Raw genomic sequence first — 16,047 nt, 5'->3', positions numbered from 1 at the left:
TGGGACATGAGGGCAAAGATAAGTACATGGACTACTTTATGATGCTGACTAATGTCACTCTTGGGTCAGAAGGTCAAGCATGAGAGTCTTGTTGTTGTGGATCATCTCATACAGACAGAAATCTGTGAGAGGTGTGGACAGCCACTTGCTGTGCTGTCAGTCATCTCAGGGACATACCAGCTGCTCCCCACAGGAAAACCTGTTCGGCTGCCTTGGAGGCCTTTAATCCACAAGAATGAACGCCAGATGTATAGATGACAGCGCCTAAATGACAATAGTACTTTGACACTGATGAAATCGCACAGTCCAAACATGCCAAAGGGCTGCCAGTCAATTCCTTTGCATCTTGAGGAAATGCCTAGGCATGTGTTTTTATGAGGGCCACAGATACTTTAGCAGAACCCTTTGGAAAGTCCCAGTTGTGGTTTTTGTTTATCAGCCATGGGCGGAGACTCACAGCTAAAGACAGTTAGACAACAGCTACAGAGTGTGACAAGAGTTAAAATTTTTATTCACATTTTTAAAAAGAGAAATGCAATGTCCTAAAAATATGAGGTATAAAGGAACCTTTAAAAAATCAACGGTAGGCAAATAGACTGCTTGACACATGTAGCATTTCCATTTGAAGAAAGAAAATCAGATTCCATAACCAGGGCAGCCAAAACTCATGGATCTCGCAGTTCTCCGACCCACAAGCCTCCTGCCCGATTTAGGAGCTGCAACTTTGGCAGAGTCGGTCGTCACATGTAGAAGGGCCTGTCTGGGTGACAGCGCAGCCTGGCGAGCCTCTTGAAGCTCCCTGAGAAAGAGGAAGTTAAAATCTATAAATAACTATTGTAACTAGAAAAGCACTATGAGAGCACAAACATCTGCCAAGCAGCTTTAATCCACCCAATGACTAAATAAAATCTTGGACCCAAATGCCAATATGGCACATATGGTTCCATCTCCCAAGAATATTTTCAAAATTCCAGGATCCAGACAGTGATCCTGATAACTTCCAAAAGTTTTCCCATGTTTACATTCCCCATCAATATTCAATAACATCTTTCCATGGGACGACACTGCAGAAATGACACTATGATACAATGTGAAGTAGTCAGTGTCCAGCTTGTATAACAGTGCAATTTTTTTTTTTTTATTTTCTCAAACATCATGGCAGTGGACTTACTTTTCCAACATGGCTGTCCTGAACTTCTCTATGTCCAGCTCCTTCTTCAGCTGAGCAGCCAGTCGTCCAGTCCTCTCCTCCCTCAGCACTGTGTGTTTGCAGAGCTCCCTGGCCGATGGACGTTTGCTCGCGTCTGGATCCATCATCGCCTTTAACGCCACACGCACACAAAACAATTCCTCAAAACACTCCAGTGATTCTACTGAAATGGACAGGTCCTCTGATGAACCTGAAGAAGCTCTGCAAAAGGCGCGGACAGCTCCTGAGGTAGGCTGGGCATGTTCCCATCTCTGAGCCGGTGCCATTCTTCTCCGTTCTGGGGAAGCGGGGGAGCACCAGCGGCCAGCAGAACTGTGAGACTCAGGGAGAAGATGTCTGCCATGGAGAGATGAGTGTAATCCTGACGAGACAAGAAACACTGGCCACCAGACTTTTATTAGGGTGGGACAATGCTTCGCTCAGCACTTTACCTCACGGAGAACCTCACTGGCCAGGAAGCGGCTGTCCCCTTCCTCAACATGGGGACTGTTTGTTGAGGTCACATGACCCAAATCCCCTTTGGAACAAGAGACACTTTAAATAACTTCAAATCTGCTCAGGGAATACGAGGTGCAACTGTACCAATTTTAAACACAACTCCAGCTGCTCCACTTCCATCTTCCTCCTCCTCCTCACTCTCCCCTTCACCTGCAGCACTAGTGCTGGGCCGCTGGCAAATAAATATATTACCTAAACATAATTGTGAATGAGGGACAACTCAGAATCTATCAGCAGGAAACGATTCAGGGTTTTTGTTCAGAAACCTTTCGGTTGCTAAATGAAACGCACTTGGTTTGATGTCCAGGTGAACAAGACCCAGGCTGTGGATGTATTTGAGTCCAAGAGACACTTGGAGCAGTAAATTCTTCAGCTCCGTTTCGGAAAACAGCGCACCCTCCCTCTCCTTCTTCATGATTGCATCATTGAGGCTTCCACCTGGCACCAATAACATCATGAGTCCGAACGTGTGTGTGTGTGTGTGTATACTGTATATATGTATATGGCCTCAGGAACATACCATTGCAGTATTCGTTCTGAATGATCATGTGGTCGTCTTCGGCCCACGCTGAGTAATAGCGAACCACATGGCGATGCTGGCCGAGGACAGCATGCGCATACACTTCCTTCAAGGCCAGCTGCCTATAGAGCAACAGTTCTCAGGTGAATGAAAAACCCATGTCAGTCATTGCACAAACCAGTCCTAGGAGTAAACACATTTTCTCAATGGAAATCGAACAATAAACATCCAGCTGTGACATGAGAGAGTGTCCTACTTTTCAGCAGCCACGTGATGGCACTGTCTACTGTGTATTCTCTCTGGCGTTGAACAGCAATGAAACAAATCATTTTTAAACTAAGAGCGCCACCTACTGTGCTCTGAAATTTCATGAAACCACATCAACCCACGACAAAACAGCAATAAAATGCTTTAAGTCTGTATTCAATTTTTTCAAAATAATTCTCAAGATTTTTCTCTCACTGTTTCCAGACATGACTGAAAAGTGGGATTAAAATGAAACTACTCTTAAAATGATGCATAATAAAGTCATACTTTTGATTTAATTTCATAATAATAAAGTTCAATTACATTCATGTAAGAGGGCAAAACATATCACTTTAAAACACATATTCAATGACGTGATTCAGTTCAAGCGCATCCTTAAATGTAGGCATATTGCTCACGCAAAGATTTTGACTCACTCATCAGCTGAGCCTGCCAGGGGCCGCCGCGATCGTTTAATGGCGTACAAGCAACCATCCAGCCTCTTAACGCACTTGTACACCGACCCAAACTCGCCCACGCCGATGCACTCCAGCTCCAGGAATTCACTCTCGTATCGTGACAACATCAAGGCTTGGACAGCTTGTCTCTGCCAGACAAACAAAGAAGCGCATCAGTGCAAATCCAAAGGGATTTCTCACACAGGAACAAACGTCATCGGTGCAGGGGAACCTGTTTTTTTAGACACCATGTATGGAAATATTTCCACCAGGAAAGCCAGATTTGAAAGTGCATCAACAGGGATTCCTTAAAGGATTCCCGGAAGCTGCGTGGCAGGACACACTTTTGGCCAAAAAAAGAATAGAAGAGGCAGCCAAAGACTGATGGGAAGAGGGAGGATGACGGACGAGGAAGCTCAAAATGTTTCACCTTTGGAGGGAGGAAAGCTTCATCATCCTCCTCTGATGACGTGAGGCTGTGCTTCATCCTAGAACAATGATTTTAAAAAAGACTTTAGATTATGATTACGTATTCTTACTCAGAAGAAGTCACAATTTGAATGAATTTGGTATATTACTGAATGAAATGATGGACCCATACATACATTTAAACAACAAAATATTTGCACAATAAATCACGATGGTGGCTATAGTCAAGTTTTTATATCACCTTATTTAAACTAAAGCTCTTCTAATGTTTTGAAAATATTTGTATAAGAATTTCAATTGTATAAGAATTTCAAGTACATTTAGAGTAGTGGAAACCCTGGCCATTGTGTAGTGAAAAACATCCCTGAACAATAGCAAACAGATGCGTTTATGCAGATGCGTCCATGTTTGTTGTTGTTATCATCCTAGCTACCACGTGTCTTGTGCGTCAGTGTGATCAGTGGACCAAACGTTCCATGTTGTCTGGAGAGCAAATTGTTAACTTAATTTAAATAAAATTTAAATTCTTAAATATTTTAATCCAAAAATTGTAACATTTCTTTGTTGTAATAAATTAATCGTCATTAACTTGTTTAAGTCCCACCACTAATATATATATATATATATATATATATATACTAACTATATACTATTAATCCCAAGGGAAATTATGTATATGTATGTATATATAAATAAATAGCGAGAAGTTTATGGTTTGAAACATCAGTGGTGCAATGGTAAATGCACAAATATCATTTGACTATCCAACCTGAAGTTTCTTTGCACTTCTTTCAGTATAATAGCTGACCATTGAGACATTTGTGCCAGACTCTCAACAACTATTCAATGTATCACTTGAGCACAACCGTACCTGCGTCCATAATCATGGTCGTCATCACTCTTCCAGCTGCTCCTGTGCACCGTCTCAGGGGTGAATGGGTTCACGTTGACTGAAGGTGCTTGGATCAGACTCACAGATGACGAACTGAACTGCAGTGTCCTCTTTTCACGGTGTGTTTTTGTGCTGGAGAAGGGCTGAGAGGATTTGGAGAGGAGACTCTAAGCAGAAGAATAAAGAGTGAAGTGTGGGTAAAGACATTCGGAGGCACGCGAGCCATGAATTATGAGCAACCTTTGGTGTACTGGGAGAGTCACAGAGCCTCAGTTTATTCCAGGATGCATAAGGAATTGGACTGTTGCTCTGAAAGGGAGATAAGACATTGCTCTTGCTGCGGTGCCGATTGCTCTTGGGCGTCCGGAATGTAATGTTTTGACCACTGAGTGCGAAGTTGCCGTCGTCCGAGTTGTCGCTGCTGCTACCTTCTTCGTCCTCACAACCATAGGGGTCTTGCTTCTTACGGTTTCCTTCTAATACTGGGGCCATGCTGCTGCCTTTTCCTAAAAAACTGAACACCTAAAGGAAGAACATGGAAATTTGTGACAGTTTATAATGATGGACAATTAGCAACAATACACTGTAAAAATTCCTGAGAATTGTGGGAACAGGTTTTCATTTAGAATTAAAGAAATCTGTCCACACCCTTATGTCATACAAGATATATGTGAAAGGTGCATATTTTATCCTCGTATTGTTGACATCATCATAATACACAAGATCTGCTCTGAACAGCTTTATTTAACGTTTGTTCACCTCATTACCTTTCTTCTTTTACAGAACATGAACTATAATGTTCATCGCGCAATTTAGTACACACACACTTATTCTCAACACCTATAAAAAACACATTTTATAATGTTTCATTGCGCGCGTGGAGTAGAATAACAACGCTTTCTTCTTATTTTCCCAACAAGAATGAACGAAAATATCCTACAAGCATGAAGAGCTCGCACTAGAAACCTTCTGTGATAATTTGCTGATGTCTAAAATGTGTGAAATAGTTGTGTTTGCTGACTAAACTGCGTATTAGATGCAAAAAGACGCAACAAAATAGATTCCTTATCGACACACCTGTGTTGGTCACGTCAGAACTGCTAGCGAATTTAACAGCAGATAGAGTAATGTGTACTTTTAATGCAGGCATGAAACATTACTCGCGTGAGAAGACGCAGGTAAAACAAAAAAATACTCACAAAAAGTCGACTTGGAAACAACCACGTTTGAACTAAACGCCGTTCGGTCGGCGGCAGTAAATTATATCACCTGTTTTGTTAGGCGTCTGTGATTGGCCACGAAGGTCACATGATTCAATTGGGCCATTTTTTAAAATGTTTTATCGTTCCGTTTAAGGCATTAACTTGGGGTGAATTATCAGCTATGTATGGCCTACACGTTTCAAACGAAAATCCTGATTCCGAGGTGATGAAGGATGGTGGGAACATTTTGGAAACACGGTTCGAGCGGCCGGACTCGGATGATCTGGCCAAGTAGAGCGGACCGACAGGGCTCATAATGGGCTATTGGAGAGTGACGCACCACCAGGTGAAAGGATGAGAGACAGACAATGAGTTTATGAAGGAGGAAAATGCGGACATGGCGTGGTGATAGGTGTTACTGGGGAGGATGCGCCAGACACGTGGGTAAGGAGGATGCTGACTTGCCGCGGCAACCCTTTAAAGGAAATACTGACGAGCGGGGTTGTTTGTTTCCTTCTATAAATCTGGCCTTTCCGCTCATAATTCATGTATTTTTGTTGATTATGATTTATGTTCTCGTTCTCGTCAGAATTAGGTCACTGTGTGTGGAGTGGTAAAAAAGACACGTGGGCGGAAGTGGGTGTCGTCATCACAACAGTAAAGCAGGAGGAGGACCGTGGATGTGACACGCTTACTGAGAGAAAACAACCAGGCCAGCAGCAGCAGCAGCAGCAGGACACCATGATCCGGTTCCCACGTCGCGTTTAACCCGCTCGATCGGACATCGGATTGTTGTCTATCTATTCCCCCCTTTTACTCGATCCTTATCCGCGGTGGTGTCACCATGGTGGAGCAATCGGACCAAGCTGCGCTTTTGGACTGGGAGGAAATTCCACCGAGCGATCCGACCCGGGCGGTTCCTGCGCCTCCTCCCCGGGAAGACGCAGCTCCGGCGGGGAAAGCCACTCTCTCAGCCGGGCGTTTACCCGCAGAGGATGCAGCTCTTCCGCGTGGAAACAGCCCCAACAACACCCTCGCCGCCGCCGCTGTCAGGGACGCGCCCGTTGCTGCAGGAGGCAGAAATGGAAGCCCGGGCCAGACACAGACCATCGGCCACATACGGGACCGTCTGGAGCCTGTCAACAACGTCTGCGCGCTGCCGTATCCCGGCCTCGGAGTGAGGGATCAGTGGGAGGAGAAGGACCAGATCGTGGCAGTGTTTGTGGTTACGTTTGACACAAGATCCGGTAGGCGTCATGAACGGTGTCTGAGCCGCAATAGAGCATTTTGACATCACCTGTTTACTTATGATCCAAGTTGATTATCGATGCTTTTCCTCGTACTCATCCTCAAAGTGAGCTCAGCCGTTTATTTGGGCCTCTCCAGTCACCATATCTTTACAGCCTTTACAACAGAATAAAGATGATGGCATCAGGGCTTAGAAGGACTTTAAATGGACAGGACTTTAACAATGTAAAGGTCACATTTACACCTGTCTGAGGGACAGTTTCGGAAAGAGCTACATATACTGAAATCATAAAGAGGTCCCATGTCTTTTTTTATAACTTGTTTTATAGTCGTCCAACGTTGCTTATAAGTGCTTGCTGTGCTATTTGTATTTCTACTCAAGGTTTATGTTCAAACCAAGTTGAACTTCACTATAACCTGTCTCCACCAGGGTATTTAAAAGGTCAAATATGTCATTGAAAATGACAAAATAAAAATTTCCAAATGTAGTAGTCGTTTTAAGGTCGGAGATTGGAATAGAGTTTTAGCCACCTACATGGGATAAAATAGATTGGTGCCATTTGATGGCACGTGTCTGCCTGGTTCTCTTCACATTCCGATTCTCAAAATAAAGCTAGAGGTTCTATGCAGACCAAAGGATTCAGTAGCAAAATGGTTTGAGTATTATTTTGTGAGTAGATTTAGCTTTTCTTTGGACCTCCAGTACTGTGTGTCATCAGTCCTGCTGTGAACTGCGGGGTAACTCAGTCTGGTCTTGTTATTGATGATTCATGTTTCACGAAAAAAGGGGGGGTAGAGGGGCTAAGAAATAAGCAGTGCTGTGCTAATGTAGTTCAAATGAAGTTCTTTTGTGAAGCTCAAACAAAGCATGCTGACGATTTCCAAATGGAAAACATAGCTATTCACACGCTATTCAAATCACTTTTATTATAGGACTTTTATTATGTAGAAAATATTTCACTTGAAATGGCCAAACATTAACGTGGCCCCACCTCAGGTTAAATCTTTTTGTATGATTATCTAATGTTGATGAGCAGTGAGTCTTTACATGCCCGAGAAGAAAAGTTATAAAATATGAAATTATGTTTTAAACCCCAGGAGTAGTTGATTGAACTATGGGCATGAAAACCATCAAAATGCATTATTGACCTATGACCCTTTGTACCTGGGAGAGCACCCAGTGATCTCTCAGAGTATTAAGGTGGAGAACAAATGAATGGATGTTTACTTGTTGTCCAACTGAAAAGTGAAATTAGCGAGTAATTTTTCTTTAATATCTTGAATGGATGAATGAAAATCCTCTTTATGTACTTTGTGTTTAATACTCAGTAGCAGTACATCATGAATTGCTAGTCCATTTCTGTTGTCAGTTTTAAATGTTCATACAAGGTTACATTGGTTCCAAGTGTCAGTTACACCTACTTCACTTTCTTGGGCCTGCAGAGTCACAGAGAAAGAGGAAGTGGTCAGAATGAAAGCAATGACAGTAACTGTATCTGTCCTGAAGTGAATTTCATGTGTGTATGTGTGTGTGACAGGAAACATGGTGGAATGGTGCTTGCCTCATGACGTCAATCTAGATGGAGTAGAGTTCAAGTCGATGGCGAGCGGTTCCCATCGCATCACCAGCGACTTCATGTACGTTCCACACAATACAATACAACGCAATAAGACACAATCCTCTTTCCTTATTTAAATGTGCTTTACTCTCCTGCAGTTATTTCCGTAAAGGCTGTTATTTTGGTCTGGCGTGTTTTGCCAACATGCCTGTGGAGAGCGAGTTGGAGCGAGGAGCGAGGATGAAGTCGGTGGGAATCCTCTCCCCCTCCTACACGCTACTCTACCGCTACATGCACTTCCTGGAGAACCAAGTCAGGTGCGACACGCTGTGACACTCAATACGCTGCGACACTGAACACTCTGTTTTGCCCACCTGTGTTTCATCTTTAAAACATTACCCGAGCATCAGTCTTGGAATAGCCACTCTCCTCTCTCAATGGTTTTAGTTTCTTTGTCTTAAAGGCCTTTTTACAACACTGAGAAACTAGTTTGAAGCAGAGAGTCTGTCATGTATAACGCAAAAAGATGTTGACTTCATTTGAAGCTGTTAGTTAGTGCTGCTTCCCAGCCACTTAATCCTTTAAATAAATCTAGACAGAGATGACGGCGGTCTCCCAAACTCAGCTGAAACCTTAAACGTGTTAGTGAAACCTTCTTAAAACATGTTAATTTGCATGCTTTAAATCCTGTTATTGAGTCAAGACCATAGTCACCGTTCACTCTGACTGCTCCCATTAGACATCAGCTGCAGTGTCCGGGTCAGTATTCTCCACTGGAGGCCTTCTATGAAGATAAGAAGGCAGTTCTTCCCCCGACAGGAAATGGTTCTGTCACCGCGTGCCCCACCTGGAGCGTCACCAATATCAACCGCTGCATGCATCCGGAAATGAAGGTTCGGAAGGTCACTTTGTCCAGTCTTTAGCAAGCGAGCTAGCCAAACATGCCTTTGATTCGTTTCAGATCACCCACCCGGCTGGCTGCATGTCCCAGTTCATCCAGTTTTTCGGGGAGCAGATAATGGTGCTGTGGAAGTTTGCGCTCCTCAGGAAGAGGATCCTCATCTTCTCTCCACCCCCCGTTGGTGTGGTGTGCTACAGAGGTAAAACACCTCTTCCCTGACTTACTCTGTCCTCAGTATTTATCCGACCCTTCTTCCTCTCCAGTATATTGCTGTTGCTGTCTAGCCAATGTCTCTCTGCCTGGAATCGGCGGGACTATTCCTGAACTACGACCCTTCTTCTACATCAACATTGCCGACATCACTGCTCTGGAAACAGAGATGTCGTACGTGGCCTGTGAGTTCCCCAAACAGCTCACATTGTGGTGGCAAATATAAGCGTGAAATTCATGTCTGGATGTCTTTGAAGGCACCACTGAGAAGATCTTTGAGGAGAAGAAGGATCTGTATGACGTCTACGTTAATAATCAGAATGTGAAAACGCACCGCAGCCAGTTGCAGCCGCTGCTGCGACTGAACGCCGCTGATAAGGAGAAATACAGGAAGCTGAGTGAACAGAGGTAGGCTGTGGTTGCCAATATATAAACATGTATATAGTGCTTTTTAGCGTGCACATAGCTGGTTTTTAGATCTGCCCTGGTTCTGTACAAGATTTAAATACAATGCCTAAGAAATAAGAGTGATATTTGATGAAAAATCAAATGAACATTCTGTAAATAAGATAAAAGCAACTACTCCCCAATTACCAACATTAATCATTCTTCAAAAGTGTACTATGCCTTTAGTAAGTATTTCCTTTGGTGAAAGTCCTTTGATAAACCGTGTTTGCATTAGTATATTGCTTGTTGTTGAAGAGCTGAGTAAAGAGAAAGAGAAGTGGAGGCAAAGCTGAAAGATGTTATCACCTGTGAGCCGCATTGTGAAGAAAGAGCAGTGCTGAAGTCATGTTTGTTTTAACTGTGTCACTACAAATGAAACTAGAAGGTCAAAAATAGCTTTTGGTGGAAGACCAAGGAAAAACAAGGTGCTGAAGTGTGAGTCTTTATGAAGATGAGTGGAATTTACATATGAGATTGACAAATATGTTTACCCTGAAGAATGTATGGCGTCTATAGGGAGACTTGGACGACCTGTTTTGGACGTAGAATTAAGGATGATCGATTTCTGCGACTCTTATATTCAACACCAGAATGATCAGATTTAAGTTGGATCTATGCTCTTATGCTTAAACATCAGGGCGGAAGTGCTCCAGTGATGAACAAACTCTGCTGCTGCTGCTGCTGCTGCTGCTTAAAATTCCCTGGGCAACATTTTTTGTGCTTCTGTTCTCAAAAATTTTCACCTTCAAATTCCCCCTTTATCATGGATGTTTTTGGTATTACATGTTGCATAATGTGGTGCACTGAAAAAGTTGTTATTCAATACTTTTATTCTTGTCTGTAATTAAATAATTGACCCTAGTTTACATGAGATTTATGGATGCAAAGTTGATCTCATATGTGGCCTTTGAAAGCGGTTTTAGATTCAAGAGTCTCAGTCAGGTTCAGCTCTCAAAATGAGAATAAACCCAGCATGATGTCAGATTATCCAGATATAGTTGAGCAGTGAAATAATGAAGATGAGGTTGTTCCTGAAAAATGTGTTTCCCCTCCAGGCAATTGCTGCTGTATTCTCAGGAGGTTGATGCCAACTGCACTTCAAATGAGGAGGATCTGTTCATTCTGTAAGTCCACTTGCAAGGTCTTTTTGTATTGACCTTGTGGTTTATAGCGATGTTAATCCTCTTTCAGGTTCTTCATGGAACTCAACAACCGAATCTTCCAGACCTTGTCTGAGGTGGCGGTGAGTGCTGAGCCCACCCTGACGGCTGAGCATGTGAGAGCCATGGGGCTGGACCCCATGGCAGACCAGGCCTTCCTGATGGCCCTGTTGGACGTGTACGGTTATGACGTCACTCTTGTCATCGACAACCTCTGCTGTTCCTAAATCTCTAGGACGTCACTGGACTCACACACAGACACTGAAGACCACTGCCTTCTTCACCCTAGGGCCTCCTCTGCCACCCACCATTCTAACCATGGAGACTGTTGATGGACAGGAAGGGTGAATGCAGTTATCACGCAACGGTTATCAGTGCTGTTGTGCGGCTCTCGGCACTATCAAAGACTTTCACATCCTGTGTCACTCATAACATTCTTTCTGTAAAAAAACGCCTTCTTTTTCATCGTGTTTCTGGCTGGTGTAGTCACGACTACGCTTCTCAGATGACTGAAACTGCAATAGCTTCAAAACAATTCATCACTGAAGGTTTAAGTATTTTTGCTTGAAAGCAATATGTTTGTGTTTCCCTGAAATGACTTTTTTTTGTTGTTTTGCTCAGTTTTTTTTACAAGTAAAAGTGTGTAGTAGTGTAATCATGTGTTGCTCCTTTCACTGTGAAAACGGTGTAGTTGCTGTCTGTGTGTGATGTCATTGCGGTTGCTATAAGTCTTCTTCTGCTGAAGTATTTTCACTTGAGAATGTGAATCTGTAACACTATTCTGCCACAGATGCTGCACCAAGTCCACCACTGGATCACGTCTTCATGCGCATAGCGACCATCTTTTTTTTTTCCCCCATATATTTTTGTCCATCAAATTGTTTGTGCTACACAGATCAACTCTCCAAAAGTCATTACCTTCTTTCATCCTTGTGACAACAGTTCTGTGATCTGCTTCTCCCCGGCGTTAACAAAGATCCCTCTGTGCTATTTGAGATCTGCTGATGTCATATTAGTGGCTGAGCCAAATGTCTGACTCAACCCTAATCGACAAAAGACTGTCACTTCATCTGTTTTTTTTTTTTTGCGTCGTCTATTATTAGCATCTTATTTAGCGATTCCAGCTCTCGAGATGGACCAATCGTGTCGGGAACATCCTGTTGCCATTCTGGGGAGATCAATTGTTTCATGTTGGAACACTCAAGCCCAGCGAAGTGGCCTTCTTAAAATCCAAATGTGCAATCTTTAATGTTGAAGAAATGAGTTTATGATGATGAAATACTGATTTATAGATGACTGATGGAGCAGGTGCTGCATCTCATCCCTGGAAGATGTTTACTGCATTAACTGTGTTTGAAAAAAAAGAAGCCTTATATGTGACTTTTTAAGAAATATGACTGAATCTTTACTGTTGGCTGGCGGATCATGTCGCTGTCCTCAGCACTTCCCGGTGACCTACAGTCACTGATAAATGTTGACACTGACTTGTCAGCTGACTCGACCTGTTGCCTCTGATACTGTTTGCATTGCAGGTGTGAAGAGAGGGAGGGAGTGTACACAAGACGACACACGTTTCTGTATAAAATGCCTTCTTTGTTGCTCACAGGTGCATACCAGCTCAATGGTTTCTGAATAGTATCACAACTGAATGTCCCAATATGGCAAAAACATTACACATACGAACATGCTTATCAATACCTGTTATCTTAGTCTCACTTTTACTAATGTAAAACAACTAATGTCCACGTGAACTCAATAGCATGAGCAACCGTCTGCTTCACTGTACTGCCAGTAACAACAATAAATCAATGATTCAGTGCAAATGTTTGCTGTTCTATATTTGCTTCACAAGTATTTTGTAATTTTTTTTGGTTTATTTTTTAAACGAATACCTGCAGTTAAGTGACAAAAGAGTCAGTGATTTCACTGTGATTGTTGATAAGCCAACACATAAATTATTTTTATTGACCAAAACGCAGTTTAGTAGACATGAAGTTACAGTTTGCCTCAACATGTGTTATTTGTTTATAAAAACAATGCCTTGGTCCTCATGATTAAATAATATAAACATGTTATGCAAGACTGAGTTCACTGTGGGGCCACCGAAAAAAAGCAAGTGTGAAGTTTAAAAATGGACTTCAGTCCAGGGATGTGCGAGTCTCAGTTTCGTTGTCGTCATCAGTTCACTGCATCTGCGACAGCAGCTGCTCTCTCCGCTCTGCACTGATGAAAAAACGCAGTTTCCGTGGCAACAATCTCACCTCCACAGGCATTGCTTCGTACTCCTCGTTGTCAATGTTGTAGAAACCGCCAGCGTCCTGCAGTGGCAAAACACAACTTTAATAGATGCACTTTGCCTCTTCTATATATATATATATATATATATATATATATATATATTACCTGCTGAAGCTGCAGCTGACAAACACTCGCTTCTAACGTCTGGGAGTTTTCAGTGAAAACAGTGGGATCCTCCTCCTTTTTCTCCCTATAAAAAGATGATATTTTCACTTGCACTATAACCAGCTTCTAGTGGTCATCTTTGCATCTACTCACCCCAGAAAAATGAACTCGCTCACAGTCAAGTTGTCTGGCTCAGCACAGATCACCATGGAGTCATTCTCACGCTGCAGATGGAAACAACCAAGAAGGACAATCACCACCTTAACAGAGGGCAGCTGTCAAATCCAAACCTTTACGGACCCTCTCAACTGGGTTTTTGTTGCGCGTTTGGATGTATAGCTCTAGTGAGGACAGCTCCTGCTCTTCCCACTTCTCTGGCTCTTCCTCCTTTGGAGGCTCTGGTGACAAAGATACACTCCATGAAAGCTTACACTGATAATAAGAGAATGTTCAGACTATCAAAATAAATCTGTAAAGCTTCCAACACATCTTTGAAATTTTACCATCATATATTAACAGAATGTATCTTGGTGATAATGAAAAAGAAAATACCTTCAATCGGTGGGTTCCAGTAATTATTCAAGCGCCGTATGATGCGGTGCAGCAGATTTGGCCTCACAGTGCTCTGAGGGGGCAAATCAGGGGGCCTCGGGGTCGGAGGAAGGCAGGACACCGAGACGCTCCGCACCAAAGGCCACTCCTAAGAACAGAACATAGAACAATATTATGAAGCCTCAGTTTTACTGAGAGTTATTCCAAGCATAATCCAAAACATCACTATTACTAGATGCAGTTCTGCGTGTCCTTAAGGGTATGAAACAAATACTCACACGTAGCGTACTCAACCAATGAGCAGCCTTGATCTTCAGTGGTCCAAGATACCAAAACCTAGAGATAATAATTAATATAATGTTGCCTTGTAAATCAAACCTCAAGAATGTGAGGATGGCATACTTGCTAACTGTAGCAGAGACGTCTCTAAAAGCCCCCCATCGCAGACCTGTCAAGGCAAATACTGGCTGCTCTTTGTCCCCCTGCAAAAGAAGAATACATGAGAGAAATTGGTGAATTCACTTTAATGTTTTGCTGTTAACTGGGATCTTACTTTGATCTGCAGGACATCAAGTGGCACAGTTTCCCCTTTCAGGATGGAAAGTGTTGCTAATGTTATGTCTCTGTAAAAAAAATAAAAAAGGATGAGGACTAATTTTCCATTAACATTAACATTTAGAATTGTTTGGTTTGACCCCAAAACAGAAGCTATTTTACCTTCAATTTAACATCACTGGGTTATTTTAATTCCAGTAAACACACGACCTTCACTTACTTGACCTTGTTGTCACTGAGGAAATGGAGACTAGTGCTCAGGGAGTTACGAGATCCCAGAGGAATAAATCCAATTGGCACGTGGCTGAAGGTTTCCTGTGGACAAATGAACAGTGATTCAAATGCGACACTGCAATAATAGAAAACAAAGCCAGGGTAATTACAAGAAGAAAACCTACTTGATCCGGCCTGCGCAGCAAACCGGTGACCACTTCCTGAAGGGTTCCGTCGCCCCCGGCAACAATCAGCATGTCTGTTTGCTCCATCAACTCAATCAGTTTCTTTGCCTGGCCTTCATAATCTGTCTGCAGTTGAAGCAGAAGCATTAGAAAAAAGACCATTAGAAATGTAGCACGGGCTGCATCAGTTGATCCCCAAGTGAGAGGAGGAAAACAAACCTTCACGATAGTGACGTCCATACCAGCCAGATGTAGAATAGGAGCTGCATTCTTTTCAAAGAGTTTGTTGGCTTTGCTGTAAAAGTGGTCATGAAGTGTTAAATGAGGAATGCATCAATGAGTTTAAATTGAGACACAGATGTTGACATTAAAACTCAGAGTATTTTCAGTTTGTTTTGCTAGATTCTAAACTTCAGCCTGAAATGGCTCCATCAAGGGTTTTCTATCAGGTTTATTTCATGTATTGTGGGAAGATTAAAGGCATTCTGACAAAGGGTCTCCATATTGGATAAACTTACCCATTGCAGGCAGCAGGGTTTAGAATCACTGTTGCTTTCCTCATGCGTTCCTGTGGCGCTGCCACCTGTCTCCCAAATTCCTGAAAAAAACAACAACAACCATATTACCCAATGTGTCCCCATTAACTGATCGCTTCCTCAGGAAATAAATAGTCCTGGGTTACTTACTCTGGCCAACAGACACGCCTGTCTCCGCAGAAGATTGTCGCTAAATGACATGAATTAGAGTTAAACACATATACTGTATATTGGCGTTCGACCGACGCGTGTTGTCACTCACCAGTGTTTTCCATACAACCAGTAGCCTCCATATGACAGGACACACACGGCTAACGTGGACTTCTTCCAGTGATTCCGCACGGTCCGGAAAAACTTAACAACCCGCGCCATAATTAGCCTTAACCTGCACCTAAACTTGTGTAATGTATACAACACCACCACATCAATGATGATGTGGAATAACCATGTTGGTTAAGCCTTAAAGGGCAGCGGTCATCTGGAGCGAGGAAGCATGTTGGTGTCACAGCTAAAACAGGTCGGGTGCGAGAACAATGGTTCCGCTTGGAATGCATCTTATATTTATCGGCTTGTCAAACCTGGTTACAATCATACACAATCTAATTTAAAATTAAAATAATATC

At 42.7% G+C, this 16,047-nt stretch overlaps 3 protein-coding genes across 5 annotated transcripts; 1 reads left to right on the top strand and 2 right to left on the bottom strand.

Annotated features, from left to right (window-relative positions):
- Positions 1-587: 587 nt before the first annotated feature.
- wee2 (WEE2 oocyte meiosis inhibiting kinase) lies at positions 588-5,873 on the bottom strand. 2 transcript variants are annotated; one of them, XM_053885037.1, is made up of 13 exons: positions 5,453-5,873; positions 4,637-4,775; positions 4,494-4,562; positions 4,233-4,420; positions 3,363-3,420; positions 2,912-3,081; positions 2,229-2,350; positions 2,000-2,146; positions 1,793-1,900; positions 1,642-1,727; positions 1,401-1,571; positions 1,172-1,320; positions 588-799 (listed from the first exon to the last, which is right to left on the bottom strand). In XM_053885037.1, exons 2-13 carry the CDS (start codon positions 4,700-4,702, stop codon positions 637-639), a joined length of 1,497 nt encoding a protein of 498 aa, XP_053741012.1. In that variant the 5' UTR covers positions 4,703-4,775; positions 5,453-5,873; the 3' UTR covers positions 588-636. The 2 variants fall into 2 exon arrangements, with proteins under 2 accessions (XP_053741012.1, XP_053741011.1); XM_053885036.1 differs by having other exon boundaries at positions 4,494-4,775.
- Positions 5,874-6,109: 236 nt separating this feature from the next.
- Positions 6,110-12,794, top strand: dennd11 (DENN domain containing 11). 2 transcript variants are annotated; one of them, XM_053885044.1, is made up of 10 exons: positions 6,110-6,702; positions 8,242-8,341; positions 8,421-8,579; positions 9,002-9,021; positions 9,082-9,155; positions 9,224-9,362; positions 9,427-9,558; positions 9,631-9,781; positions 10,876-10,944; positions 11,012-12,794. In XM_053885044.1, exons 1-10 carry the CDS (start codon positions 6,300-6,302, stop codon positions 11,205-11,207), a joined length of 1,443 nt encoding a protein of 480 aa, XP_053741019.1. In that variant the 5' UTR covers positions 6,110-6,299; the 3' UTR covers positions 11,208-12,794. The 2 variants fall into 2 exon arrangements, with proteins under 2 accessions (XP_053741019.1, XP_053741018.1); XM_053885043.1 differs by having other exon boundaries at positions 9,002-9,155.
- agk (acylglycerol kinase) lies at positions 12,553-15,959 on the bottom strand. Its single transcript, XM_053885045.1, has 14 exons — positions 15,687-15,959; positions 15,575-15,614; positions 15,407-15,486; positions 15,108-15,183; positions 14,889-15,014; positions 14,711-14,805; positions 14,489-14,558; positions 14,338-14,417; positions 14,214-14,271; positions 13,936-14,083; positions 13,684-13,781; positions 13,537-13,607; positions 13,384-13,468; positions 12,553-13,298 (listed from the first exon to the last, which is right to left on the bottom strand). The coding sequence occupies exons 1-14, from the start codon at positions 15,794-15,796 to the stop codon at positions 13,164-13,166; spliced, it is 1,272 nt and encodes a 423-aa protein (XP_053741020.1). The 5' UTR covers positions 15,797-15,959; the 3' UTR covers positions 12,553-13,163.
- Positions 15,960-16,047: the final 88 nt, after the last annotated feature.

The sequence above is a fragment of the Synchiropus splendidus genome, chromosome 14 (assembly GCF_027744825.2).
Source record: "Synchiropus splendidus isolate RoL2022-P1 chromosome 14, RoL_Sspl_1.0, whole genome shotgun sequence".
NCBI classification, from domain to species: Eukaryota; Metazoa; Chordata; class Actinopteri; order Syngnathiformes; family Callionymidae; genus Synchiropus; species Synchiropus splendidus.
This window is presented reverse-complemented; position numbering and strand designations above follow the sequence as displayed.